The 27,015-nt window shown below is 38.8% G+C and overlaps 10 protein-coding genes across 16 annotated transcripts in view; 5 read left to right on the top strand and 5 right to left on the bottom strand.

Annotated features, from left to right (window-relative positions):
• The first annotated feature begins 214 nt into the window (after positions 1 to 214).
• Lop2 (long wavelength sensitive opsin 2) lies at positions 215 to 1,870 on the top strand. Its single transcript, XM_018033884.2, has 8 exons — positions 215 to 393; positions 469 to 707; positions 777 to 883; positions 939 to 1,045; positions 1,117 to 1,264; positions 1,340 to 1,450; positions 1,510 to 1,676; positions 1,753 to 1,870. The coding sequence occupies exons 1-8, from the start codon at positions 215 to 217 to the stop codon at positions 1,868 to 1,870; spliced, it is 1,176 nt and encodes a 391-aa protein (XP_017889373.1).
• Positions 1,871 to 2,394: 524 nt separating this feature from the next.
• Lop1 (long wavelength sensitive opsin 1) lies at positions 2,395 to 4,952 on the bottom strand. The gene is made up of 6 exons (XM_018033886.2): positions 4,791 to 4,952; positions 4,236 to 4,570; positions 3,796 to 4,043; positions 3,463 to 3,721; positions 3,214 to 3,380; positions 2,395 to 3,106 (listed from the first exon to the last, which is right to left on the bottom strand). Exons 2-6 carry the CDS (start codon positions 4,560 to 4,562, stop codon positions 2,971 to 2,973), a joined length of 1,137 nt encoding a protein of 378 aa, XP_017889375.1. The 5' UTR covers positions 4,563 to 4,570; positions 4,791 to 4,952; the 3' UTR covers positions 2,395 to 2,970.
• A 176-nt stretch (positions 4,953 to 5,128) lies between these two features.
• On the top strand, positions 5,129 to 7,039 carry Sld5 (DNA replication complex GINS protein SLD5). The gene is made up of 2 exons (XM_018033891.2): positions 5,129 to 5,403; positions 5,489 to 7,039. Exon 2 carries the CDS (start codon positions 5,874 to 5,876, stop codon positions 6,531 to 6,533), a length of 660 nt encoding a protein of 219 aa, XP_017889380.1. The 5' UTR covers positions 5,129 to 5,403; positions 5,489 to 5,873; the 3' UTR covers positions 6,534 to 7,039.
• On the bottom strand, positions 6,644 to 13,018 carry LOC108630540 (multidrug resistance-associated protein 4). Its single transcript, XM_018033882.2, has 18 exons — positions 12,335 to 13,018; positions 12,152 to 12,262; positions 11,918 to 12,052; positions 11,652 to 11,856; positions 11,345 to 11,570; positions 11,117 to 11,273; positions 10,797 to 11,046; positions 10,533 to 10,724; positions 10,169 to 10,455; positions 9,896 to 10,079; positions 9,453 to 9,796; positions 9,206 to 9,392; positions 8,917 to 9,136; positions 8,619 to 8,849; positions 8,306 to 8,536; positions 7,925 to 8,226; positions 7,192 to 7,839; positions 6,644 to 7,120 (listed from the first exon to the last, which is right to left on the bottom strand). The coding sequence occupies exons 1-18, from the start codon at positions 12,406 to 12,408 to the stop codon at positions 7,043 to 7,045; spliced, it is 4,062 nt and encodes a 1,353-aa protein (XP_017889371.1). The 5' UTR covers positions 12,409 to 13,018; the 3' UTR covers positions 6,644 to 7,042.
• A 496-nt stretch (positions 13,019 to 13,514) lies between these two features.
• On the top strand, positions 13,515 to 15,455 carry LOC108630545 (tubulin alpha chain). Its single transcript, XM_018033890.2, has 4 exons — positions 13,515 to 13,740; positions 13,806 to 14,107; positions 14,268 to 14,849; positions 15,120 to 15,455. Exons 1-4 carry the CDS (start codon positions 13,536 to 13,538, stop codon positions 15,357 to 15,359), a joined length of 1,329 nt encoding a protein of 442 aa, XP_017889379.1. The 5' UTR covers positions 13,515 to 13,535; the 3' UTR covers positions 15,360 to 15,455.
• A 464-nt stretch (positions 15,456 to 15,919) lies between these two features.
• On the bottom strand, positions 15,920 to 18,262 carry NiPp1 (nuclear inhibitor of protein phosphatase 1). Of its 2 annotated transcripts, XM_018033889.2 has the most exons (7): positions 18,183 to 18,262; positions 17,919 to 18,099; positions 17,750 to 17,810; positions 17,514 to 17,667; positions 17,082 to 17,302; positions 16,801 to 17,004; positions 15,920 to 16,714 (listed from the first exon to the last, which is right to left on the bottom strand). In XM_018033889.2, exons 2-7 carry the CDS (start codon positions 17,945 to 17,947, stop codon positions 16,352 to 16,354), a joined length of 1,032 nt encoding a protein of 343 aa, XP_017889378.1. In that variant the 5' UTR covers positions 17,948 to 18,099; positions 18,183 to 18,262; the 3' UTR covers positions 15,920 to 16,351. The 2 variants fall into 2 exon arrangements, with proteins under 2 accessions (XP_017889378.1, XP_017889377.1); XM_018033888.2 differs by having other exon boundaries at positions 17,919 to 18,248.
• Positions 18,263 to 18,383: 121 nt separating this feature from the next.
• Positions 18,384 to 20,681, top strand: ProRS-m (prolyl-tRNA synthetase 2-like protein, mitochondrial). 2 transcript variants are annotated; one of them, XR_001916897.2, is made up of 7 exons: positions 18,384 to 18,847; positions 18,931 to 19,182; positions 19,268 to 19,529; positions 19,595 to 19,776; positions 19,850 to 20,062; positions 20,141 to 20,498; positions 20,591 to 20,681. XR_001916897.2 is itself a non-coding variant. In XM_018034289.2 (6 exons), the coding sequence occupies exons 1-6, from the start codon at positions 18,737 to 18,739 to the stop codon at positions 20,423 to 20,425; spliced, it is 1,305 nt and encodes a 434-aa protein (XP_017889778.1). In that variant the 5' UTR covers positions 18,384 to 18,736; the 3' UTR covers positions 20,426 to 20,530. The 2 variants fall into 2 exon arrangements, 1 of the variants encoding a protein (XP_017889778.1); XM_018034289.2 differs by lacking the exon at positions 20,591 to 20,681 and having other exon boundaries at positions 20,141 to 20,530.
• On the bottom strand, positions 20,437 to 22,928 carry shop (sulfite oxidase). Of its 3 annotated transcripts, none has more exons than XM_018034285.2 (8): positions 22,792 to 22,928; positions 22,632 to 22,731; positions 21,931 to 22,554; positions 21,662 to 21,848; positions 21,446 to 21,571; positions 21,174 to 21,366; positions 20,891 to 21,091; positions 20,514 to 20,818 (listed from the first exon to the last, which is right to left on the bottom strand). In XM_018034285.2, exons 2-8 carry the CDS (start codon positions 22,715 to 22,717, stop codon positions 20,514 to 20,516), a joined length of 1,722 nt encoding a protein of 573 aa, XP_017889774.1. In that variant the 5' UTR covers positions 22,718 to 22,731; positions 22,792 to 22,928. The 3 variants fall into 3 exon arrangements, with proteins under 3 accessions (XP_026673954.1, XP_017889774.1, XP_017889775.1); XM_018034286.2 differs by having other exon boundaries at positions 22,807 to 22,928; XM_026818153.1 differs by having other exon boundaries at positions 20,437 to 20,818; positions 22,632 to 22,928.
• A 10-nt stretch (positions 22,929 to 22,938) lies between these two features.
• The window catches only part of LOC108630787 (armadillo-like helical domain-containing protein 3), a 5,385-nt gene continuing 1,308 nt past the window's right edge, over positions 22,939 to 27,015 (top strand). Inside the window, exons 1-8 of one of the 2 annotated variants that reach the window (XM_018034284.2) lie at positions 22,939 to 23,022; positions 23,450 to 23,635; positions 24,642 to 24,927; positions 25,072 to 25,205; positions 25,301 to 25,511; positions 25,580 to 25,874; positions 25,962 to 26,179; positions 26,259 to 26,491. In XM_018034284.2, the coding sequence (XP_017889773.1) occupies positions 23,483 to 23,635; positions 24,642 to 24,927; positions 25,072 to 25,205; positions 25,301 to 25,511; positions 25,580 to 25,874; positions 25,962 to 26,179; positions 26,259 to 26,491 (1,530 nt within the window). In that variant the 5' untranslated portion in view covers positions 22,939 to 23,022; positions 23,450 to 23,482. Of the gene's footprint in view, positions 23,197 to 23,449; positions 23,636 to 24,641; positions 24,928 to 25,071; positions 25,206 to 25,300; positions 25,512 to 25,579; positions 25,875 to 25,961; positions 26,180 to 26,258; positions 26,492 to 27,015 lie in introns of both variants that reach the window. The other variant, XM_026818152.1, reaches the window with a different exon arrangement.
• On the bottom strand, positions 23,648 to 24,647 carry LOC108630791 (uncharacterized). Of its 2 annotated transcripts, XM_018034291.2 has the most exons (5): positions 24,367 to 24,647; positions 24,250 to 24,292; positions 24,121 to 24,168; positions 23,865 to 24,031; positions 23,648 to 23,788 (listed from the first exon to the last, which is right to left on the bottom strand). In XM_018034291.2, exons 1-5 carry the CDS (start codon positions 24,397 to 24,399, stop codon positions 23,771 to 23,773), a joined length of 309 nt encoding a protein of 102 aa, XP_017889780.1. In that variant the 5' UTR covers positions 24,400 to 24,647; the 3' UTR covers positions 23,648 to 23,770. The 2 variants fall into 2 exon arrangements, with proteins under 2 accessions (XP_017889780.1, XP_017889779.1); XM_018034290.2 differs by having other exon boundaries at positions 24,121 to 24,292.

Here is a 27,015-nt window from a genome sequence, read left to right as displayed (position 1 = left end):
CGTCGCAATAGTAGTATGAATACGTTTATTATGCTATACATAAGAATTTGAATATTTTATTGGATAATATTATTGGATCTCCACCCAACTGCCCATATAAAAGCAGAACAATGCACTTATAATTGCAGTTGCAGAATGTGAATAGTAGAATGTGTTATGTTATCAAATTATTTTTCTGTGTAAATCCAAATCCCTTCTGTAAAATTAAGTGATAATGGATACCCTCAACGTGACAACTACAACTATCGCTCCTATTGGAGCTATTCCTTCAAGCATTGCTACCTTGACAACTGCTGCAGGACCACATTTTGCAAGACAGATAATGCGTTTCAATAATAAAACGGTTATTAGTAAAGTACCAGAAGAAATGCTACATCTAATAGATCCATTCTGGTAATTATTGAAATTAATATAAGAATTGTAGTCAAATTGTCATTTACATTTTATTCTCATCGCTTCAAAATGTAGGTATAGATTTCCTCCACTGGATCCACTATGGCATTTAATTCTGGGACTAGTTATGATCGTATTAGGTTTCATAGGATGGTTTGGAAATGGTGTAGTAGTCTACGTCTTTTTAATGACACCATCCCTGAGAACACCGAGCAATCTTTTGGTAGTGAATCTTGCTTTCTCTGATTTTATAATGATGGGTTTCATGAGCCCACCTATGGTAATCTGCTGCTTTTATGAAACTTGGGTCCTTGGTAAGAAAACTATATGGTAATTGTATAGATGTTTCGGACTTGGACGTAAAAACATAAATTTTTAATCAGGTACTTTGATGTGTGATATTTATGCAATGGTTGGATCGTTATGTGGATGTGCTTCCATATGGACCATGACAGCTATTGCTTTAGATAGATACAATGTCATAGTGAAAGTAAGTGTGCTAAGAATAATAAAAATTATATTACATGAGAGTAAAATATTTTTAGGGCATGTCTGGAACTCCTCTGACCATCAAGAGAGCAATATTCCAGATTCTAGGGATCTGGTCCTTCGGTATGATATGGACAATTCTACCCATGGTAGGATGGAACAGGTATTATACGTATTTATCGTTCAAGCATGATACAAATGGAAATTAACAATAATATATCGTGTGTGAGTTAGATACGTTCCCGAGGGTAATATGAGTTCGTGTGGTACGGATTACATCACCGAAGACTGGGTTTCAAAGTCGTACATATTAGTATACTCCGTTTTTGTTTATTACACCCCCTTATTCACAATTATTTATAGTTACTATTTTATCGTCTCGGTGAGTATCTCGATACTGGATCGATTAAAAATCTTTAACTATCTCTGAACACTTACCTATCTCTTCGCTTCACAGACCGTTGCAGCGCACGAAAAAGCAATGAGAGAACAAGCGAAAAAAATGAACGTTGCTTCCTTACGATCTGGCGACAATCAAGGCGCGGGAGCTGAGGCCAAACTAGCAAAGGTATCACGTTCTAAGTGATTGATTATCGAATTCATCAATCGCATTTACACGTATTTTAGGTAGCGTTAACGACAATATCACTCTGGTTTATGGCATGGACACCGTATCTCGTGATTAATTACATTGGAATATTCAATCGGTCTTTACTCACGCCTCTTTTCACGATATGGGGTTCGCTCTTTGCAAAGGCGAATGCTATATACAATCCAATCGTTTATGGGGTCAGGTACATACGTCTACGTATTTCGTTTCGATTAAATAAAACAAAACTGTATTAACAATCTGTCGAATTGTTTTTACAGTCACCCAAAATATAGAGCCGCGTTGAAAGAGAAACTACCGTTTTTGGTGTGCGGCTCGACGGAGGATCAAAATGCTGCAGCTGGCGGAGAAAAGCCTTCAGAGTCTGCAGGAAACTAGGAGAACGAATTACTGGATACTTATATAGACTCTTCTTTCGTTTATTCGAATGAATGCGACGACGAATAAAAAATGGAATTAAGACGGGATGTTAGGGATAGGCAGCCCTAACGGGGTTCGGCCGGGAGAACGGGTGTTCGAAATAACTGAATCAGAAAATTAAACAAAAACGAAACCTGGTTTATTCAAATATTTTTTCCTTCCTTGCTCCTGCCGCCGGTTATTTCGATCGCTGTAAAAGACAAAGAAATAAATACGGGCTCACGTCAATTTTGTGAGCCGCACGCTGAATCAGCTCAGCTGGTGCTAAGTGGACTGTATTATTCGGAGGCTTTCTGCACTCCGCTTCGATCTTTCGAATGACTCCGAAAAGGGACCGGAACCGTAAGTGTTGATTACGTCGGAGAGGCGATTTGGAAATTAACTTATTCCTTTTTTAAACACGGGAAGTGTATTACATGCATCTTGGATCTATACGGGACTCGTATTCGTATTTTTATAGTGGGTAAACGATTAAACTCAGGTACAATTGCTTGCTTGAATTTATTTGCTTTTATAAAATTAAGGTACAGATACAACGCTTCCCCCCTTTACATTCTATTTATGATGATATTACGGTTATATGCTTACTAATCTAGTAAACACGATAAGCCGGTTATACCGAAGTGACCATGTACACTGCAACGCTACGGAATAATTATATGTACAAAATTTGTAATCATGCCCGTGCATCGATGAGGAACGATTCGCATTGTGGTGTAATGCGAATCTCGCATCCGATCACAAGTGATTGAAATATTGTTCATACTCGATCATTGAGATTCCGTCTTACCAGAGTCTTTTGTATGTTTTCCTCGTCGTTGAATGTAATGCGCCGCACGCACGTATATCATCATTTCTTTTTATTTAACTTGAACACATTCGATTGAAATCTGAATTTGGAATTTCTTTTTGCATTTTCCTCGCGGACAAAAGTTCTCTCTGAAACAATAGTCCAATATTTACAATACCGCGTCTGTAATTAAACTTGGTGTCTTCGTTTTGAATCAGGCTAGTTCGTAATCTGTTGATCAATTTTGGATCCGTCACAGTGCGCCGTTTTACGCGTTCGATTTTTCTGCATCTGCAACGGTCGTGGTACCGGACACGGTGGATGTGGCGTCCGTGGCTGCTGGTGCAGCGGCGCATGCCAACGACGGGAATTTCAAGAAGAGTGCGGCACGGTACTTCGGATGGCTATGAAAGAAAAGAAAATTTATTTGGACCGAGTATAGTAATCAATGCGAGATTCATACCCTAATCAAAGCGATATACTCCGTATGAACAGCGCGAAAGACACTTACCTAATTCCGTAAACGATCGGATTGTAAACCGCGTTGGCTTTGGCAAACAGAGAACCCCAAATGGTGAAAAGCGGACTGATTTTAACGAGATCGAATATTCCAGCCCAATTGATGACTAAGTACGGAGTCCAGGCCATGAACCAAAGAGAGATGGTCATAAGGGCAACCTGAAAATAACATAGGAATGTTTCGTTCACGAGTAACGCGATTAAATTGTCAGAGGGAGATCTCGTTTATCAATTTTCATACTTTCGCTAGTTTAGCCTCGGCACTAGTATTTTGATTCTCGGACGATCGGAGGGAAGCGACGTTCATCTTCTTCGCTTGTTCTCGCATATTTTTCTCGTGAGCTGCGACCGCGCTAATGATGTAATAATAGCTCCAAATGATGAGGAACAGCGGAATGAAGTATACCCAGAGGCTGTATAGCACGATGTAAGAGACGGATAAGAAGTCCTTGCTGAAGTAATCGGTGCCGCAAGCGGTCATGTTACCCTCGGGTACGTATCTGGAAGGAATACAACCCGGTTCGTGATCGTTAAAGATCTGATCTCGGAGTTATCGTCGTCGAATAAGTCTTACCGATTCCAGCCTAATACAGGCGCGACGGTCCATATTACGGAGAACAGCCATATGGCCAGTATCCGGAGGAGGGCTCCATTAATGGTTAGCGGCTTACCGGATAAACCTTTGACGATCACGTTGTACCTGTCGAACGCTATCACTGTCATCGTCCATATGGAGGTACATCCGTACAAGGAGCCTAACATCGCGTAGATCTGACAGAAGAGAGGTCCCAGTACCCATGTCTCGAAGAAACAGTTAATTACCTGCCAACAAATTCAAATTTCGTTCGATATTTTCGAATTTTAACAACACGTTTACAGTGGCTACAAAAGCGGATCTTGTCTACGAGGATTAATTGAACTTTTAACAGTCCCACGAAAGTGTCATTGAGTAATAGAAAATGTTTATAGCCACTGTAACACCGGTACAATGTAAGTGCAAGATGCTCTACGCACCATAGGCGGTGACATGCAGAACATCATAAGGAAATCGCTGATGGCAAGGTTGATTACGAACATGTTGCTTGGCGTACGTAGGCTCTTCGTCGAGAGGAATATGTAAACGACCATTCCGTTCCCTGAAACCGAGATGAGAGCAAGCACAGCTATCACGAACCCGAGAATCCCATGCCACATCGGGTCTAGCGGCGGGTAATGATACCAGTGGGCGTCGATCAGGTGGAGCATCTCAGGGCGTATTGTGTCGACGAGAGATCGGTTGCCGAGCCTAGCTTGGGCTCCGTGCGAGAAGGCTGCATAGCTGGGCCCCGAAACGAGAGTCATTTTCGAATCTGTAAATATTTAAACAACACTTCTTTTAGACCGTACTCCCTCTTCTCCCCTTCGTTCTCTTCTTCTTCGCCTCGATCTTTCGAATTTATACATCTATTTTGTTCCGGGACAGATTAAAATCTCACTGAAATTATATATCGCTAGCGCACGGGTTTCAAGAATCACATAGAACAAGATAAAACACTGTCACATTTTCGCGTGTGTTTATCATCAACCTACTTGGAGAAAATCGTAGTAAAACGAACTAATCCAAGTACGCGTCTCAGTTTAGTTTCGATCAGCCACGATGGATTATTGAAATTTTATCGAAAGGATGTAGGAAGGCTGTTAGGTCCACTGTTGGATGCGGCTCGGGTTTCGCGCTGCTCGAGTCTCGCTTAAATAATGTACCGATCCCTCGACCCTCCCATATGTACCCTTACGTCTGACTTCCTATATGTCGTTGGGATGTAAGACGACAAACAGTCTTAAAACGGAGTTTATTAAGTTAACGAGGATTTAGGAATACCTTGGTGTATCTTCAATGCCGCACACAGAAACCTTACGAGGCTAAAATAGGAATAGAAACACAATATATCACTCCATCCTTTGAGACTCTTCTGCTACATCTTTTTTCATTCTTCTATACCCGATAAATATTACGACAATCTATACGTCCGTCGTTAGCCGAAGACATCGAGAAAAGTATCAACGTCTCTGGGCTATGTTTTTTTTTTATAAATGTTCAGTCATCGTTCAATTCGAAATATTCAAGCGTGTGCTCTGATGGGCTCGTGATTACGAGATCTGTATAAGTTTTATTTACATTTCAACTTTAATATGGTTTCATGCTGTAAGGAGCTTATTAAAATAGCGTATGCTTTTGTTGTTCAACTTTGGTCGATCAAATCTTCTGAAATTTAATACGATCTTTTCAGAAATTAATTTTTCCGTTTACGTTGTAAATTACGATGAAATGGAGCACCGTTCCTATCGGATCAACAAATTAAAAGTGAGATTAATTTACGATTTTCATCCCACAATTAGATTCGTTCGCATTTCAAATTTAAAACTTGCTCGCGGCTCGAATTTATATCCCCGGCGAGAAATATCGAATTCGTTATCGCACGTACACGTGACACATTCTTACACGATTTGAAATAATAACACAGTACTTGCTTGAATTGTTCGTGTACCGTTATGCCGTTGCGGTAATTGCTTAACTGATTTATTGAAACAGTAATTATTAATAGTGGATAATAATACAATCGAACCAGAGTACATATTTGTATAACGTGCAACAATTTTCCATCCGAGACTTGAATGATGGAAACTGATTCTGCGATGGAATTGAGCACGGAGGTTGGTGAAGAGGATGAGGAAGAATTAACTGCTCAAAGCGCTTTGGTTGCCATAGAGGAGGCTTGGTTGAATGAAAAATTTGCACCAGAGATTCTACCGCATCAAAATGACCTGGTCGAGTGCATGCTGCAACAGATCACGCACATGGAAGAGAATTTGAAGAGGTTAGATAAAAGTGATATAAGATTGATGATCCACCGAATGGAATTGGATAGGATCAAGTTCGTGATCTCCAGTTATTTAAGAGCTCGTCTAGAAAAAATTGAGAAATATACCATCCACATTCTTACTCAGGAGGCAAGTAGGTCTGCAGAGGAATGTTATCTAACGGCTGCAGAGCTTCAATATGCAAAAGAGTTTCTTTCAAATATGGAAACGCTCTTTAAAACGATAGCTTTGCAGCATATGCCTGGAGCTTTCCAAAACTTTGAAACTAACAAATTGAGTGTTAAGCCCAATATGCAGGCATATGTATTTTTAAGGGCTAACAGTAGAGTCAATGGAATCATGATACCAGGTTCGTTGGACGAAGAGATAGATCTTGAGCCAGGATCCCAGCACATTATACAATATAATGCTGTTGCAGATCTAGTTAAAAGTGGTGCTGTTCAATTGATCTAACAATTTATATTAATAAAGACTCTGCATTTCTATAGTTCTTACAATCAAATATTACTTACTTAGTAAAATAGGTATACAATTCATTTCTTTATAAAAGTTTCACAGAAAGGTTTAGAACGTGTATACATGATTTATTAAAAATTAAAATAGTACACATTTTATGTAACAGTTTTCTCACAATGTGTATAGTACAATTTTTTTAAGTACTTTCTGCATCTAATATATAAAATATATTTTGTGTTATAAAATCCACTTTGTGTTATTAAAATATAAAAATATCAATATATAAAGTTATGGTGCTGCACAGCAGATAGCTTAAAATACGTAATATAATATTTAACTAATGAATACTTTCGGCATGTGTGTGGACATTGCTTTAAAACACTTTCGACATAACAGTTTAAAAAAAGGATTGCGTACAAAAATATTGTGCACACTTTATTGTGTTTTGTTCGCTAAGGACTATATACGTCGTACCTTAAAATAAAGAAACGTCTAAGTAGAAACTCCTAAGTACTCTGTACCGTTCCATTTAGGACTTGTGATTGTGGTTGCAATTCTGTGTCGGTGGATAAATTGTCATAAGCCTGAAAGCCAACAGACGTTCATTGAATTTAATTGACACAATCATTAAGAACAAAATAGAAATTCGATATACCTGTTTCGCAATTTTCTTCAGTTGCTCGTACATCAAGTGTCCAGTTTCTTTCACCATTCCAGTAAAATGGCCTTCCTCGTTTTGAAGCAGAATATGCGGATGATCGAATTCGATCGCTTTCCCATGATCCATGACCAGCACTTTGTTGCTGTCCATAATCGTGTTCAATCGGTGCGCTATGGTCAGTACCGTGCAATGTCTGAAGTTCTGTCGTATAGTATTCTGTATTAAGGCATCTGTCGAAGGGTCGACGTTAGCTGTAGCTTCGTCGAGGAGAAGAATTTTATTGTTCCTTAAGATGGCACGCGCCAGGCAAAGTAACTGCCTTTGCCCGACACTGAAATTTGCACCTCCCTGATCAACGACGTAATCTAAAGAGGAAGTGGTTGATTTCAATTCTACATCGTCGAGAGCTTCCCAGAGAGCAGCGTCATCGAAGTCATGGAACGGATCGAGATTATCTCTGAGAGATGCCGAAAACAGCACCGGCTCTTGCGGGATAATAGAGATCTTCTTTCGTAAGTCATGAAGACCTACTTGTTTCGTGTCTATGTTATCTATGTAAATAGCACCCTCGAGTTTAGCTAAGCGGAATAGAGCTGAAATCAGAGTGGTTTTGCCGGCACCTGTACGACCGACTATTCCTATCTGAAAAGCATCAAATTTAATCATTAGTTCTAACGTAACACCACTGGATAATTAACACGTTTTAGTAGTAAATAAGATCAATTACTTTTTCACCAGGCTTAATGACTAAACACAAGTCTTTAAGTACTGGGGGTGCGGAGTCGTCGTAGCGTAAGTACAAGTGATCGAACTTGATTTCTCCTTTAGAAGGCCACTGTGCAGACGGTTTCTTGTTAGGCTCACTTTCTAAAGGTCCCTCGTTATCTAACTGCGTAAATTGTAAAATTCGTTCTACGCTAGTCATTTGTGCTATCGTCTCGGCGGTCTGCCGCATGCCATACTGAAGCATGCCACATAAAATCAGCACTTGGGATATGGCTAATCCTACGTTCCCCGCGAAAGTGTTGCCTGAGGATTCGTGAATAAACGGTTTAATGACCAGGCGCCGATCGTGTCGTCGGTAGTAACATAAAAAATATCAAATTACCGTCATCGAGCAGTATGAAACTATATGTAATAAAAGCAACGAAACCAACAGATACGAAATCTAACGCTAGACCAAAAGCAGTGCTCGCTGATATGGTCAAAAGGTAAGTACTAGTATGGAGATCTTGATGCACATCGAACTCTTTCCGAACCATCTCCTGCGCACCAGCGGAACGAATTGTCGTCAATCCAAGCAATGAAGAACTAACGTGGGAAAACACGGGACTTTTCGCTAAAATATTTATGAAGACAGCTGTTAACTACACGCTACGTGTCGTCATCACGTGCAGCATGATTCAGTATAAGATACTTACTGTTCCCTTCCAAACGTTTCATAGCTTGCGCAGTTTTAAGATAGATGTTTCGTATTTGCCAAAAAAGGAAACCCATTACGATCATCGGAAATACTGTCCACCAATTGATAATGAGAACTTGAACTAAGATTCCAACCATTACTGCAAATATTTGTATCGATTCTATCATTGTTCGCGGTAACACTTCATCAACAGAACCGACGTCTTTCGAGAAACGATTCAGGATGCGGCCTAAAAATTTGATACGTCGATATACTTTCTCATACTCGTATAATAATGAGTAAAAGCCAATATTTACCAGACGAATTTGTGTCGAAAAATAGCATCGGCGCTTTTAGCAAAGACGAGAACATGAAATTATGAAGATTTTTACTGGCATTCATACATATCTTAAAGAACGTAAGATTCCTTGTCAACGTAAATACTATACTCGCAAGGATAAAACCTCCATAAATCCACAAAGCGGTGTCACGATCGATGAAACTCGAATCGTCATGTACTGCATTCATCACGTACGTCTAAATAAAATAAAAAATATACGTAATTGTTATGTGTAACATTAAGACGGCGCGAAATGAAACACTTACCCCATTAACAAGACTATTTTCTAACATTGTTGACAAACCCGGGACACTAATATTAAAACTATCCATTTCAGACTCAAGCGTATCATTCGAGATAGAGAGTGGAACTGTAAGATTCTGGTTTTGTTTTGATGTTTCTAAAGTGTGATTGGTATTTAGACTTTTAATGCGTAGTTCTTCTTGATTCGTCCTAAAATAGAAGTATAACATAAACTAAAAAGATAAAATAATAAGAATAACGGGTACTAACCAGTAAGCAACCCAATAATCGCAACCGCTGCTTGCCACTTGGCCAAAAATTAAAGTTAATACGAAAGTCAAAATCATGCAGATGGAACCTCCGGCTCGGAAATATTTCCAGTAAAGAGCATTAGATATATTTCCTTTAGCCATCAATTCCTCCGTTTCTTCAGGCTCTGCCTCATCATCATCCTTGCTACCATAAGTAGTCATACATACTAAATCAGCTTTAGCGTTTTCACTAGGATCTGTCGTTTCCGACTCCTCTTTGTTTTCTTCGGTTGAGAGCGTGCTTAAGAAATTTGTACCTTTCTTTTGAAGTTCCGCAAATGTTCCCTGGGATTCGATTTTACCCTGAAACAAATATTGACTAGTCACGCGTTCGATTAATTTCAATCGTAGTTTACATTGTTCATCAGAATGATGTAAAGCGCTCGATCAATTCTAGCTTACATTGTTCATCAGAATGATGTAATCGCAATTCTTTAAATGCTGCACTTGATGAGTCACGAGAATTCTCGTTTTATTTTGAAGATAGCTTTTGATACACTCATTGAACAAATGCTTTCCTACGTGTGTGTCAACTGCGGATAACGGGTCATCCAATAAATAAATATCCGCATCTCTGTATACAGCCCTGTAATCCAAGAATTTATTAATGTTACTTATCAACTTGGGCGCGTTTATTTATATATCGATAAGATAAACAGTTTTATATTTACGAACCTGGCTAAATTAATTCTCGCACGCTGCCCGCCACTGAGTGATGCGCCTCGATCTCCAACTAAGGTCTTGTCACCGTGATTGAACTGTTGAAAATCTTTAGTGAGAGCACACACTCGAACAATTTCGCAGTATCGTCTGCTCTCGTAAGGCCGTCCGAAAAGTATGTTATTTCGCACCGTTCCTGCGAACAACCAAGCTTCCTGACTCGCGTAAGACACGCCACCGTTTACTCGTACCTCGCCATGCGTTTGTTGCAATTCTTTCAAAATCAAGTTGAGAAGCGAGCTCTGAAATATGAGAGAATTGAGAATATCGAGTATGTCACCCATGACTAGATGTTACTCCTTGTTACTCAGTGAATCACCTTTCCCGAACCAACCGCACCGACGATAGCAACGAGTTTACCGGGTTCTATATGAATGTTAAGGTCATGTAAAGTATGAGATATTGCATAGTCTGTCCAAGATGCTGTTACGTTTTTGATCATAATGCTACCATCTCCCTTCGTCGGCTCAGAATACGTTATGCTAGTATTCTCTTTCAGCAGTAGAAAATTCTACAAAAGTACGAATTATGTAAAACACGAGCCTGTTAAGGATAAGAAACCGGTTTAACGATAATTAATTACCTCGATCCTCTTAATGGATACAGCTGCCTCAGCGGCAGCTAATACGGCCATGGGATACAATATCGCCATAGTAAGTTGTAGAATATTAAAGTACTGGGCCATCGAAAATACCTTATCGGCTGATATACTATTCCCGAGAAGTACATACGTCATGAGTGTAAAATATAACGTGGTACGCTCGGTGAACACAAAACTAGCTAAGGTAAACCCTCGTAAGTACGAAGTAATCGACAGTACGTCTATCTCTTTGCTGAAAAGGAATTCGAGTTTAATAATAGGCAGTATTTGGATGGTAGGAGAATAATGAAGTGGAAATAAACCTTCTGACAGTGCTAACAAGCTTCTCAAACGGTTTTTCCCATGTATACATTTTGATCACTTGAATACCCCCAATAATTTCCGACATTAAACGTACTCTTTCGTCTGTTTTAATTGCGATCTTTAATCTTAACTTTGATATCCATTTCCCCATGAATCCTAAACAATTCAATCAAACTCAGTGATCTCTTTTTCTTTTTCGATTGATTTGTAAGTTATAGATAGCACACCTTGTAGAGGTAGAGTTTGGATACTTATGAGAAAAATACCGGCCAAAGATGCAATTCCTACATTTTTCCATATCATGAAAGCAATCAAAGCACCTTGCAGTGGCACAATCCAAATATAATGTATTGCAACAAACAATTGTTCGAACTTTGCTACATCATTTGATAATAGGTTTATAATTTGTCCAGGTGTAGTTATATTGGTAGAAGATTTCGATAGACGTAATATCTGATAACAACAAAATAAGTTGATAAAAATTTTGCTAATCTATAGTATTTGATAAACTATTAAAAAAAATCATTGCTTCACCTTCCTGTACATTAAAGAAGAACATGCTATCCTCATTCTCATACCAACTTCCATCAAACCTAAGCTAGCATGATGAGCAGTTAATGCTGATGACAAAGATGTAACAACAACGGCTGAAGCATAAATATATGCTTCTGTGGTAGTGAAAGTTGATCTTGGATCAAAGTACCAAATAAGTAGGCCAAGTACATATGGTTGCACAACTCTGGAACAGAATTTCAATTTATACTTGAAAATTCCATGAAAATAGAGAAATGCAGTGTTACCTTATAACCATTGCTAAGAAACATTGCCACCCCCCGTAGTAAGCGACTTTCCAAGCGAATGTATTTCTTAAGGCTTTGAAAAACTTGGGCTTTCTATCTGCCTCTGCTGCGGCCTTAGCTTCCTTCAACCAATTTCTAAATATAGGAAGAGTGCAAGAAAATTTTAAGTATTCTGTGTTTAAACAATTTTACTGATATTGATCCTATGCAAATATATGCTCGTTTAATATTTACTTCTCGAGTTTATCTCCAAGAAGCTGGCTAACATCCTCTGGCATGACATTGTAAATATCTTTGATTTCTAAATCGTGACTTCTTCCATACCAAAATAGCGGTTTCAACCACCTTGAAGTAAAATAAAAATAAATTGACCGTCCCTTGATAATATCGTAAATGCAGCGTCATGTAACCACTTACCAAAAAATCAATCGGCTAAAACAGTTCGCCTTCAATTTTGGATTTGGCGTGTCATATTTTTTACTAGAATCCATGATCAGTCTCGTTACACATAAGTAAGTACTACGGGTCACAGGCACTCACGCCAGAAGGAAACCATGCCGCGTGAAAGAATTCGAATACTTCACGAGTCACTCTCGCGCTCGCGCTCACGTTGATTCAACAGTAGTTCTTGGCGTCATCACAGCGAAGAAACACGAGTAACAACTCGGGCTCCCTCCGCAGGATCCTCCTTCAATAGTGATGGCAAGGAACCGACAGAGATCCAACGGTGTAGCACATGTGCGAACACGCGCATGATCGATTTGCTACGTATAAATTATATAAGTCCCTTAAGATCGCAAACTATTGTACAACTGATTCTCCACGAAGACACAGTGTGACGAAAATGTCAAGGTCACTGATCCATTCCGAACATTAACAGTACATTTGGCGTGGCTATTTTTAGAGATTGTAATAAAGGATGCGTGATATGCGGAAAGGCAAATTCATTAAATGCAATGAGAAAGAGAAACGTGCCGCGTCACTCATCATCTTTAATCAAATACACGCAATAAATATAACGAGATAAAATCGTTCAGCGTAAAGTACCAAGCTCAAAGTTCTATAAATCATATACTGCCTCTTGTGAACTGTGTATTCATTAGATATAATCAGAACGAAACATCGATAAATGATAAATCAGATTACGCAATCTCTGAGTTATACATAAGTTTGTCTAAATAAAATTTTATTGCATCACTTTGTTTCATCGACATTCTGCCCGGTGCCCGGTACAAGAACAAATAAATACACACCATGTTTCGATGCTCCTTTATTTCGTTCATTCAAATCAGATGATTCCGTCGTCCAGACAACTGAAATAAATTGTCATAGTATTTTTCTTGGGTAGCGGATGCCCGACTTCCAAAATTCCTCGTAATTAACATAAAAATCTTTAAATCTCCTTTTCGACCCGTCGATTCAAGAAAATCCAATAGAGTATTTCAAGATACGTGTTAAAAAAACGATTAATCAAAATGGTACGTGTTACATTTCATTCTTATCGATAAGATCATGAAACGTTAAAATTTATCCAACGTTGCACGAGGCAATGTAATTTTATTTTATCGATGATTGTTAACGGAACTGATAAATTATGGTCTAGCGTGAGTGTATCTCAATGCACGTGGGCCAAGCGGGCGTTCAAATGGGCAATGCGTGCTGGGAACTATACTGCCTCGAACACGGGATTCAACCAGATGGGACGATGCCATCAGACAAAGTTTCCGGAACAAACGATTGTTTTAATACTTTTTTCAACGAGACCAGTTCCGGTAAAATGGTACCGCGTGCCGTGATGGTCGACCTAGAGCCTACGGTTGTTGGTTAGTAAATATCTCGGATTGGCCAGCTCGCGAATCACTGTATACGCTCGGAAACGTTTTCCTAGACGAAGTAAGAATAGGGCGTTACAAGCAATTGTATCACCCCGAACAATTGATCACTGGAAAAGAGGACGCAGCAAACAATTACGCTCGAGGTCACTATTCTATTGGACGGGAGGTAATAGATTCCGTAATGGATCGGGTCAGAAGGTTGACGGATCAGTGTACCGGGCTTCAAGGATTCTTCGTCTTCCACTCATTCGGAGGAGGTACCGGATCAGGATTCACATCGTTGCTCATGCAAAAACTCTCCGATGATTACGGCAAAAAGAGCAAATTAGAGTTCGCCGTGTATCCGGCCCCCCAAGTACGACATAACAATTTTCACAAACGAGTCTGAAGTCATCAGTTTCTTTCGATCAGCGTTTCTTAAAACTTGGTTTAAAAACCGTTGTTCTATAGAGCATAGCCAAGCCAAGTCTTATTAGATCTCGAAATGAAAGACAAAAAACTATGTATCTATGTAGGTGTCCACCGCCGTCGTAGAACCGTATAACGCAATTCTCACAACTCATACCACGATCGAGCATTCGGACTGCGCGTTTATGGTGGACAACGAAGCGATTTATGATATCTGTAGGCGGAAACTCGGTATCGAACGTCCTTCCTACGCGAATCTGAATCGTCTTATCAGCCAAGTTGTATCTTCGATTACCGCCTCGCTGAGGTTCGACGGTGCCCTTAATGTAGACCTGACGGAATTCCAAACGAATCTAGTACCGTACCCCAGAATTCATTTCCCACTGGTGACTTATGCCCCGGTGGTATCGGCCGACAAGGCCTTCCACGAGGGGATGTCCGTCGCTGAAATAACGTCGGAATGCTTCGAAGCGTCGAATCAAATGGTCAAGTGCGATCCGCGTGAGGGCAAATACATGGCCTGTTGCCTTCTTTATCGTGGCGAAGTCGTGCCGAAGGATGTTAACGCGGCTATTGCCGCGATGAAGAGAAAAAGTTGCATACGCTTCGTGGATTGGTGCCCAACCGGATTCAAAGTAGGCATAAATTATCAGCCGCCTACCGTCGTGCCCGGCGGAGACCTTGCCAAGGTACCAATTATATTACGTAAAAAGATAAGTCAAGATCGTAATTAATAAACAAACGTTGAGACATATTTTCTCATACCCCTTCTCTGTCCGATCTTGTTGATTGAAAATCATCAAGCTCGAGGAAAGTCGACAGCGATCGTTAAACGGTTGATACAAAAATTTTATTTATTCGAACGCGTATGAAACTCTTCTAGTTCACTTACTTCCGGATATTAAATCGCTGCGATATCGTAGAAGTCGACAGTTAAATGTTATCGTGTACGTATATAGGTGCAAAGGGCAGTCTCGATGCTGTCGAACACCACGGCTATCGAAGAAGCTTGGGCTAAATTAAATTACAAGTTTGATCTCATGTATCATAAACGAGCCTTCATTCACTGGTACGTCGGCGAAGGTATGGAAGAAGGTGAATTCGCGGATGCACGCGACGACCTCGCCGCGCTGGAAAGAGATTATGAAGAAGTCGCGCTCGAATCGTCGACTACACCGGACGCTTCAATGGAGTATTAAAATGAAAGATAAACGCGTGCAATCTATTCAAGTATTCTGGCATTTTCCAGCTACCCAACAAAAACACTAATACATGATCAAATTGTGTGTAAAAAAGAAACGAACGATACACGCTATTTATATAATATTCTATTCGTCTTGTGATTTGTTTTAATTTTAATTTTTTGATAAAATTATTTTTTATACAATCGTTTATATCGTTGAAATAAAGGAAGTGAAGCTTCGCATCCAGACTTGAATATTTGAGCGATATCTATCTCAGAGCTGAGATAAACTAGTCGCTCACAAGGATGTTTATAACTCGGAAAATGAAACTCATCAAAATACGGAGAATGCTATTTGTGTTTATTTACGTATAGCTGAAGCGCAATTTATTACGGACTCAAAGTCGCTTAAAATTAATCGACACAGTTATTGCACCAAATACATACGATGTCACTGCGCCGGTTTAAAACAATTTATATACGTGATAACGGTATTATCTGTTACCTAGCACGTTGTAAATTCCGTTATCTTTTAACCACAATTTTTACATAAATGTAATATACATACAATTCCGGTAAACTCAAGATAATTTATTTTTTCAAGTTGTAAAGCTGTCAAGAATATCCGAAGGTAATCGATGAAAATAATCATGAAGCAAAAACAAATTAAAGCATCCTTTGTTTCATTTTATACTTCCCTTAATATTAAAATAAGATAAATTTCTATTTATTCGTATTTCTTATCTTACAGATAGTTTTAATTACAATTTCGCTTTTTCCAACGTAATTACAAATGATTTAAGTTGTCGAAAATTAAAAATATATTCTTCAGGATGAATTATCGTGTGAAAAAATAATATACTTACAGATAAATGCGACTGAAGTTTTATATATTGACGAAATTAATATCGACTAAATATCATCCTGACACTTATATGATTTATGCACAAGATCTTTGTGTTACTTAACGTTTCAAACAACAGAAAAATAAATTCCTTAACACTGTAATTACACCAAAAGCGTCGGTATGGGCTTTTTCCCAGGCCAGGCCTCTTTGGCGTATTTTTTCTTTTTTGGTTCCATCGTTCGCGTATCGGTAGGACCAGGTAACTCCGGCACATGAGGTGTTTCTGCTTGTATTTGGTTCGGTGTCATCTCTACCTCGGGTGCTGGATTTGGTAACGCGATACCTAGTCGAGACGACAGCGAGGATAATGCACTAGAAAATGGATTAAGAGATAGCGACGACGGCGTGAATTGTTCCGGTGGTAAATCTTGGTACAACTGAGGAGCAGTTATCGTAGATTGTAGATGTTTTAAAGGATTGTGATCTTCCGAGAGCGATATCAAACCTCCCTCCATACGCATTCTCTGAAATGTATAAATGCAGAAGTCATTGAATGCTCTATTTCGACGGGAAACCAGCCTAACCGATAGTCAATGAAAATGTTTCTTACCTTACTAGGAACGACGGTCGTTTGAACAAGATTACGAAATCTTCCGACCGATGGGTCAACATCTTCCGGATTTATTACTTCCTCGTCATCGTTGAAAGTAATTCCCTTCTTTTTCCGTTTTCTAGTTGGTTTATGTATTTCATCGTCTGTTATACCTAGCATAGATATTCGCCTATTGTGCGCCGTGTTAAATTCTGTTAAATTCTGCAATCGACAATATAAAATTATAATTCTAGAAATTTCGTAGCACGATTTAATACTGATACATTCGCGATACATACATCAAGTTCTGTCTCCGTTTCGGGTAAGCCCAACAAACCACCGGTATCTGCATCTTCCGACAGTTTCTCCAACTCCTCGATAATGGGCCTTGTACCCGTTTGCGGTCTTTCTCTAATTATGTAATACCGAGTAGAAGCGCCAAAATGAAATGTACTATCAATTGGTAACTGTGTGGGTTTGTGTTGCTCCAAACGGAGATTACCAATAAATGTTCCATGTGCTAAAGAATTGTTCAACGCTTATGTCTAAATTTAATCTTCAAGACTCTCTTAACAAATCAGATCTAATGTTAACAGCGACCATTGTTCTATAGTCTTAAAATTCTTAATACTTTTCTATATATTACTTTATTGTTCGTGACACGTTGTCTGATACATCTCGTGTATTTATTAAAGTGATGAGTTAGAAACACTACGAAAATAATTACTTACTGCTACCCAAGTCGACAAGGAATGCACGATTTAGATGTTTGTGATAAACAAGAGCAGCATGAACACGGGAACAGGAAGCGTGATCTATACAAAAGTCATTTAATTGTTGATTACGTCCAAATAGGTAACATTTCTTCTCATCAACCATCAATTTCTATAATGAAACAGGATTTTTGTTATGATCCCAGAAGAGTCACACAATACTTTAATTATCAAGTGTAATACTAAAGCTTTACCTGAATTAGCTTGTCATTTTTCAGTACATCTAAATGTAGTCCAACTGGTGGTTTCCCAGCCCTGAAAGAAACAGACTCAATGTACTATACAATTGACATTTCCTCTATTTACAATTACATCAATTGCATAGACTCGTTCGAAATTTCTGTGAAATCTTTTGAAACGTACCAATTGGGTACTTCGTAATGATTAGCCATCAGCACTTTGTGATAATTTACTTTGTTGTTATGAAAGTGCTAGGATTGATGTTAAGAAAAATACATTCGATGTCAGCGGTGCCAGAACGTCATCTTAACCAAACCTTACAAATATACTTCGTGATATCCCTTCATATTTTCAGTTCCGCGGCCTGTAATATTTATTTATTCGGTCAAACAATAGGCACATTAGTATACACAACCTAGAATAAAGTTATTTTTCAAGAATATCTACGCGTGAAATATTATTTTGATGCCATATACATATAGATACATATGTCTCTCAAACACGAAATGAAACGTCTTTGTGCCCTGGGTTTAATTCGCAAAGGAATTTCAGAAATGGTTCGAAGATACTGACTGGAGGATGTATCGCCAATTAGAATATATCCGGGATTTTATATTTTATATCGATAATAATAAAATTTAAACATTGAAGCTAAAAATACAACAAGAAATAAAAATTTCTTCTTTTGATACTGCCCTATGTAACGAGCAGGTAGTGAGGTAGTGTTCTTTTTTCGGACAATAGTGGACAATAGGATATAAAATTTATACGAATATCCACGCAGATTTTTCTTAAATAAACTAACAATATTTTTATGAATTTTTGTTAAAAATCTGTTAAGCCCAAGCTATTCCAGCAAAAGCTGAGGATATTGCTGTTATTCTAAGGGTCTGTTTTTCACATGCGGTTACAGTAATCCGGTAATCCATTGCAAGTGGCACGAATGCAATCACCTGTTTATATCCAGTGAATTAATAATTGAATACGATAATTATATAAAAATGTCTAATGTATCGGGTCGCAATATCGCACGATTGTCACGAATATTCCAGCCGATTATTGCGCATATCGCTACCACTAAAAAGACGGAGGTTCCTTCGAAAAGTTATAAAGTACAAAAGACTCTTCTCGTTTGTTATGAATAGATACTCTTCGAAAACCGGCTAATTATTGTGTATACATATGTTGATTGTAGAATTTAATTAAATATGGAATGATGAAACAAGTAAACAGCGGCATGTACGCATTTCTACCTATGGGCTTGCGGGTTTTAAATAAATTGACCGCGATCGTTGACAAGGAGATGGAGAAGATCGGAGCCCAAAAGATGTTACTTCCAGCTTTAACGTCGAGAGATTTGTGGGAAAAGACGGACAGACTGAGGGAGAATATCTCAGAATTGTTTCACGTAAAAGACAGGTCTAATAAACATTACATACTTAGTCCAGTAAGTTTCTACTCGGTGGAGGAAACTACAGTTTAGGATTGTTGGAAGGTGGAAGAGCTTTAGCAAACTTGGCATTTTATTATAGACATATGAGGAAACAATTTGTAATTTAATGTCGACTGTAGGAGTATTGTCATCAAAGACATTCCCTGTAAGATTGTATCAAGTTTCTACTAAATGGAGGGATGAAATGAAACCAAGACTAGGATTTCTTAGAAGCAAAGAATTTCTTATGAAAGACCTGTATACGTTTGATACGAATATAAGTGAAGCTCAAGAGACGTATACGTCTGTGTGCGAAGCTTACGATAATATATTTAAGAAACTAGGGATCCAATTTATGAAAGGTATTGGAACAATTCCCGAGAACGTTGCCGATGTTATGAATGCATGTACTTATACGTTTCCATAGCTATCGGCGATCCAGGTTCGATTGGAGGTTCCTTATCTCACGAGTATCATTATACGTGTAATATCGGAGAAGATACCCTTTGTATATGCTCATCGTGTGAATACGCTATTAACAAGACCATGTGCAATCAGTCTCAATGTCCTAAATGTAACGGCGACTTTCGCGAAGAAAATACTTCGGAGGTAGATTCAAAGAGCTGAACGCCTAGATCGATTTTACATTAATTCTTTCATGGATGCTTATTTTTCCTTCAAGGTGGGACATACGTTCCTGTTAGACACGAAATTCACGAAACCTCTGAACGTGACGCAAAAGTTGAAAAACGAATCGATACCTTTGGCAATGGGTTCTTACGGACTCGGTTTGAGTCGGATTTTTACAGTCGCCACTGAAATATTGTCTACCGAAGAAGAATTGAGATTTCCGAAAGCTATAGCACCTTACACGGTGTGCGTTATACTGCCGAAGGTAATGAATTTGCAGAGAATGAGTTCCTAACGGACTGCAAACAGCGTGGACAATTGTATTGATCGTAATAACTTGCAGAAAGGCAGTAAGGAAGAAACCGGGTCTCAGTACTTGAACGAAATAATAGAGACTTTAGATCGATTAAACATTGATTTCGTACTCGACGATAGAACGAATTTGACAATTGGCAATCGATTGATGCATTCTCGTGTGTCCGGATTTCCTTATGCCATCGTAATTGGGAAATCCACTATAAGATCTCCGCCTTTGATCGAAGTTCACGATATATACGATTCGACGAGTTACGAACTACCTACGGAGGATATACCTAACTATTTCAATGACCGAGCTATGAAGATTTGAGGAGATACTTGTTTGAGGAGAATCCCATTTAATGTTTCTCGATGAAACAAGTTACTTATTTTTTTAATAAACGGTAGAGTACAACGATTCAGCGATCGAGTTTAACTTTGATTTTATGATAAGCGTTGCAGAGGAAACCCCGTAAATTCCAAATATTTTTTACAGTTTCAGGTTGCACATTGTACGACGCGTCTACAGCTTTCGCCCAAATTTCTGTTTCCTTCCAGCCTTTCTGAACGGGGAGATCTATACTCCAAAGCGTCCAACTCCAGTGCCGACCATCTTTAGCATTGGTATCTTCAGCGTCTAAATTCGCCGTATGCCAAGTTTCGCCTTGGTCGTTCGTTACATCAACTCGTACAATTTTCCGACCTCCTCCCGACCACGCGTATCCTGAAAGAAGTACTTGGGTCGAATCATCGCAATTCCGCTGCGAACAAAATTTTAAAAGCAGTCATAGTTCACCTTTCACGTTTATCTTCCCGTTTACCACTTTCACATTTTCCAATGGTTCCGGTTTACAAATAGCCGAAATCACAGGCATCTCTTGGATAGCTGGCGCTTTAGAAAAGTCTACGTTATCCCAATCGGTACTGGGAGAGAAAACTTTATAATCGCCCTGCTGCCATTGCGACGGACTCTCTTTCTTCGAGACGATTATTTTTGCTACGAAAAATGCGTCAGGAATCAAAGGTTCAAATCAAAAAGTTCAACTTAATTACAACTATAAGTCTGTAATATTCGGTACCGAGCCACTTCACATTTCTGGCGCCCACAACACCAGGAACGATTACTCTAATAGGAAATCCATGATCCCTCGGTATAGATTGTCCATTCATTTCGTAAGCTAGAATCACGTCTGCTTTAGGATCCATAGCTCTTCCGATAGGTATACTCGCACCATAAGGTGTACCAGAAGGATCCAAATCGTATCCCTCGAACTGTACGTTATCTCATATTTTTTGTAATAAATGAGTTAAGTCTAGTCGTTCATTCGTACGACGTTTTTAACCTGTTTACCTGTACGTGATCGTAATCGTCCTCATTGATTCCTAAATCTCTGAGGATATCGCAGAGCTTGGTGCCGGTCCATACGGCGTTACCTACAGCCCCTACACCCCAAGTAAGACCCTTTAGCGGTTTTTCCTGTGATAAAAAATTAGCCAATAAAAAAATAAATTTTAAATGATATATAAATATTTTTACTTTAAAAGAAGCAATAGTAGATTGATTTACCGCTGCCATTTCCGATCTTCTATTCCCACCACACATTACAACGCTTGTGATTGTGTGCTTGGGATATTTTTTGATATCTTCCAATTTCAGAGTCTTTCTCGTTGATTCCTCAGTGGCTAATTCTAAAGCGTAGCTCTCTGAATCTAACTCGGGTACAGGAAGATGATTTCTAACGTAAAACAGTTCCCTGTAGCGAGTAGTTAACGCGTTAGTGAACGACTGGTAATTTGTTTGCTTGGCGAAGAAAATAAAATTCTCTGCTTATTTACACCGGTGTAACGAAGCTTTCGATCAACAAAGAAGGGGGTGGTTCGGCACAGAACGGTTTCTGACCGTTAACTTTCAACGCTTTGTGCCTCACAGGCTCTCTCGCGTATGGATCGTGTTCATTAGATACGTCGGAAATTACATCATTCTCAGATATGTTTCCTATTCTCATTGTTTCGAGAAGCTCGTATATTTCCTTTCTGTTGTGATTAGCAAAGATCGTCCAAAACGGTTCTATAGAACCACCAGCAGCCATTATTATCTTAGAAGGACCACCTGGATGTTTATCAACGAAGTCTGTTATATTGTACACTCCTCGTCTAAATGTTATCCAGATACCGTTCTCTTTATTATCGTGTTTGCTTACTTCCTGCATGCTATACGTTTTTAAGTCTGCTCTGTATTCTCCGCATTCGACAGGGTTTTTGGTCAGAGCACAGACTTTTTTATGAGACGTATAATAATATAAACCTAACATGGATGCCGCAACGGTGACGAACGCTGCATATCTTCTACGAGAATTACTTTCAGAGTTATTCTGATTGGTATTTTCGTTTTCGTAGGAAATACGTCTCGTGGACGTTTCGGCATAGCATCGAACACACGACACAACAGGTGATACGGATCTACAGATATAAATGATTGAATTAATAAAACAAGTATTTAGTATGCAGTAGGTGTATATATCAAAAACAATGAAAACCTGATTCTTAAAGATTGCGGAATCCTTAAGTGCAAGTTCATTGCACGTAGAATACAGCAGATTTTAGGATAAATATACTGGATCATAGTCCTGGGCCTCCCTGTATGTAATTGAACTTATATAAGTATTTCGCGAGTACACGTGAAACTGGCAATATTACAGATGATTAAGTGACCCAAGTGACCCAAGTGACAGACTGACGGCTACGACGCTACGACTACTGATAGTACTGATAGTAGTGATGCTGACTATTGCTGACATTGCTATTGCTGACCAGTTGACTAGGTTGACTACTACTACTACTACTACTACTGACAAGTACAGGAACTAAATAATAAGTATAGTGATGGCTGCCTGTCATTCTTGTGCATGGATGTTTTCGTAATTCATTGTAATTATAATTATTACTTATTTTCCATTTTCACCCTGCAAAGGCTCTTTCGATGAGTCTCTTAATAAATTGGATCATCACAAATAATCGCATCTCGAGGATTGCTCGAATCGTTTTTTAGTAAAGGTGGTAAAGATCTCCTATGATATCCGTCAGGAACTGTCCGCTTTATTCGTAAGTAAATAGCCGGCAAATATCGAAATTCGTTAGACACGATATTATAATTCTTAAAATTAAAATTAAATAAAAGCAGCATCATTTCAGTAATTAAGTATCTTGTTTAAAAACTGTGTTCATCGGTTCTAACCATCGAACATATTTTTCAAAGGTTATACTGAGAGACAAATTTTCGGCGATGAACCATGTCTTCTGAATTTATATAAAAAAATATTATTTCAAATTTAAAATTGTGTTGCGTTCTTTTCAGGTGAAGGAAATGGTAAAAAGTGAATGATCGACTATGGCAATGGCTATGAGAAAACGTAGCGGCTCAGGCTCAAAGCGGCAACACAAGGGGAAACTCGTACCGATTTATGAAAGTTTTTTCAAGGGAGAAGATCTAACATTAGCTCATCCAAATTTCTGGAACGAACTGTTCTTAATTAAACCTATGGTCAGTAATTAGTTTCGTTCAATATCAAGCTTTATTTAATGTTAAAAATACAAATAAAAGATAAATGGTTGCAAATGAGATTGGTCTAAAAATTGACAGAGTTTCGGGTCGAAAAGTCTTGATCCATCGTAGAAATTATTGAGCACGTTTGGCCTGTAATGAAAATAGTTTGACGAGGAAAATGATAGCTTCGAATTGAATACTAAATTATCTTGTAATTAAATTGTACCTTCCTCTTTTTTTGCGGGATACAGTCTTCCGGCATAGTAAATTTGTCATCTTCTTGATACTTTTTATTTCCTTTCTTGCTTCGTTTAGCATTTCTTATAACGTCGTTGAAACTAGTTTCCGATTTTATAGTCCCAGGTTTCACCTGCTGTTTAGACTGGGGTTTGACTAAAAATTTGATCACAAATTTAATCACGTCAATCGTGTCTTTGGAAGCGATGAAAAAAATATATTTCTTTTCTTCTTCTGGTACATACCCTTTTTTTCGATAGATTCCTCGCATTCGAGTTCGTTACGCAAACTACCTGGCATAAACTTGCACTTAAAATTAAACCATGCCTCGCTTGTTTGAAATTTATATTTTAAGCATTTTATTTGATACATACACACTCTTCCGTAATATTTTGTCACTTCCCATGATGGTAATGACTGTTGAACGACGTAAATATAAGTGTTATCGTTCGAATACGGGCGAACCTTTTATAAATCATTCTCGATCTTACCTGTATAAACTTAGTGACAACTTTGCCGATCATTATGAAATTTTACCAATGTGCGAGCTTCCATACAACGAAGCCTGAGGTTTTAAATGTTACAGTAATAGGTCCAGAGTAGCATTTTTTCAAGAATTTTTATGTTAACCAAATGAATGAACTGAACTGGAAAGTTTTTTCTGAATTTTCCCTGTCAAAGAAACAAAACAAATGACGAGAAACGTCGTATTGTATACTCTGTGATCTAATACGTTTCGATGTTCTATTCCTTTGTTAACTTGCAGGTCCCACACATCGAAAGTGAAATTCTACACATGACCACGGAACAGTTAAACGCTAGTAGAGAAAATTTGAATGCCCTGGTTTGTCATTGCGTGGACACGTTGGTCGACGAACACCCGTTCAGAGTCGTCTACGCTTTACAAACTTTAGCGGCTGTTATTCAATCTATGTATAAGAAAGCTGGTCAAGGCGATTGCGGATTCAACTTGATAGACATCCTAGTCGGATTTGATTCCGCGGAACAGAGAATGACAACGTTGATGCAGCATTGTAATAATTTTTTGACAGGTACAGTTAACTCTTGTAACGTATTCAAGAAATCAAAGATTCAAATATACATACATATGTACGTATCACATTCAACGTTCGACTAATCATCCCGTTGTCCTCTCGAGACTGACGAATCGTTAAAATCTGATTCCATGATTCTAGGTGAATACCCTGATAGTTTAAAAGCTTTATGCTTGAAATTGTTGTTAATCATTGTAACTGGCATGGACAATGTTAGTCAAAACACTTTGTTGGAATATGTTATGCTTAATAGTGTTTTTGAATCTCTGGTTCAAGTAGGTGTTATTCCATAGCATACGACCGATATATAACATCGAATAGTATTGTTCGAATCGATTGTCGAAGCGTTTTTTTATTTTTCTTCGTACAGCTACTCAGAGACACGTCAGCTAGAAGTCGTCACGGGCACGATGCGGTGTTACTTCTAACGCTTCTAGTCAATTATAGAAAACACGAGAGAGCGAATCCTTATATCGTGAAACTATCAATTTTGGACGACGAGCTAGCTCTTAACGGTTACGGGCAAGTCATATCGAGCTCCTTGACGGAGTTTTGCCGACAGTTCGCTCAGCAAAGGGCAGGTATGAACAAGATTCTGTTGTCACGGCTCTCTCCAGGACTTAATCAGATGCTTTTCTATGAACCGTAGAAGTACAAGCGTCCTGGTTATCCTCTTTGACCAGCATAGTCGGTAGTATGTTCGTTGGGGAGGAGGAAGCGAAAACGCAACAGGTCCGCGCGAACAACGCGCTGTTGTTAGCGCTTTACGAAGCAACACACTTGAATCGTAATTTCGTAACGACTCTGGCGTACACTCAGAGCGATACCAGTGCACCGCCTTCTCCGAACAATACCTTAGGTCCGAACGCGGTAGCGCCCGGAGCGCAATTACCTGATGTAATGGCCCAACCATTCAATTTGTTGGCCACGTTCTTACAATATTGGTGAGAGGAACTATCCATACAGTATCCTACATCTAACGCGTTCCAGTTTCGTTTCTAAAAAGCTTTGACTTCTCTCGTATGTTTCAGTTCGATAGTTATGCAAGTGATCAGGACAGAGGCAATAATGAACAATGTTAAACTATGTTTCCTGATATTGAGTTGCATCGCGGAGGATCAGTATGCGAACAGTTTAATGCACGACGCAAACTTGGCGTTCAGAGTGCAGCTTCATCGAGTACCGATGCATCACAGAAAGATACAAGACAAAGTGGCACCGGCTCAACCATTGGCAGCTACCTTGCTCGGTATCCGTCTTCTACAGTCTCTTTCCATGCTACTTATCGAATTTTCAATCTCGTTCTGGTAATCGTTTCGAAATCCTAGACCTGCTCGTCGAATTTGTCACTTCCCATATGATGAAGAAATTTCCGCTCGAACTTTACCATCAATGTATCGGAGTTTTACAGCGGTTACTCTGTTACCAAAAGAGATGTAGAGTCAGGCTTGGATATCAATGGAGGGATCTCTGGACAGCTCTCATCAATCTGCTCAAATTCTTAACGACTCACGAGAGCCATTTGATTAAAAAAATGAATATCTTCCCGCTCGCTATTCAGGTAAATCGACTTGACGATTTTAAGGATGTATTGGCTATACAGTCAATCCCGAAAGTTTATGCACTTTAGAAACGCATTTTTTAAAAAGAAATCAGACGTCGGAAGAACATTGCTAATAATAAACGACAAAAAAAAATTTTCGATTTTTCCGAGATTTTTCCAAGGGGTACCCCTTCAATTTCTTCCAAATTTTCGTTTTTGACCAATAACTCCCAAACCGTTGGACATACGGAAAAATTGCATCAGACCTTTCTTGTAGAGGACGACGAGATCTACAATTTCCATGTAAAGTTTTTTCGCTAGTGTCAATAGTTAACGAGTAATTTGCAAAAAACTGTTTTTTCGTTTTTCGTCAATAACTCGTTAAATATTAATGTTAGCGAAAAAAATTTACATGGAAATTATAGGTCTCGTCGTCCTCTACAAAAAAGGTCCTATGCAATTTTCCCGTATCTCCAAGGGTTTAGGAGTTATTGAGGAAAAACGAAATATTTTTCCAAAAGTTCGCCGTTTCGACGCTGGGA

This window comes from Ceratina calcarata, unplaced genomic scaffold (genome assembly GCF_001652005.2).
Source record: "Ceratina calcarata isolate Rehan_Ccalc_2016 unplaced genomic scaffold, ASM165200v1 scaffold78.2, whole genome shotgun sequence".
Classification (NCBI taxonomy): Eukaryota; Metazoa; Arthropoda; class Insecta; order Hymenoptera; family Apidae; genus Ceratina; species Ceratina calcarata.
Note: the sequence above shows the minus strand (reverse complement) of the source record. Positions and strands in the feature narration are given on the sequence as shown.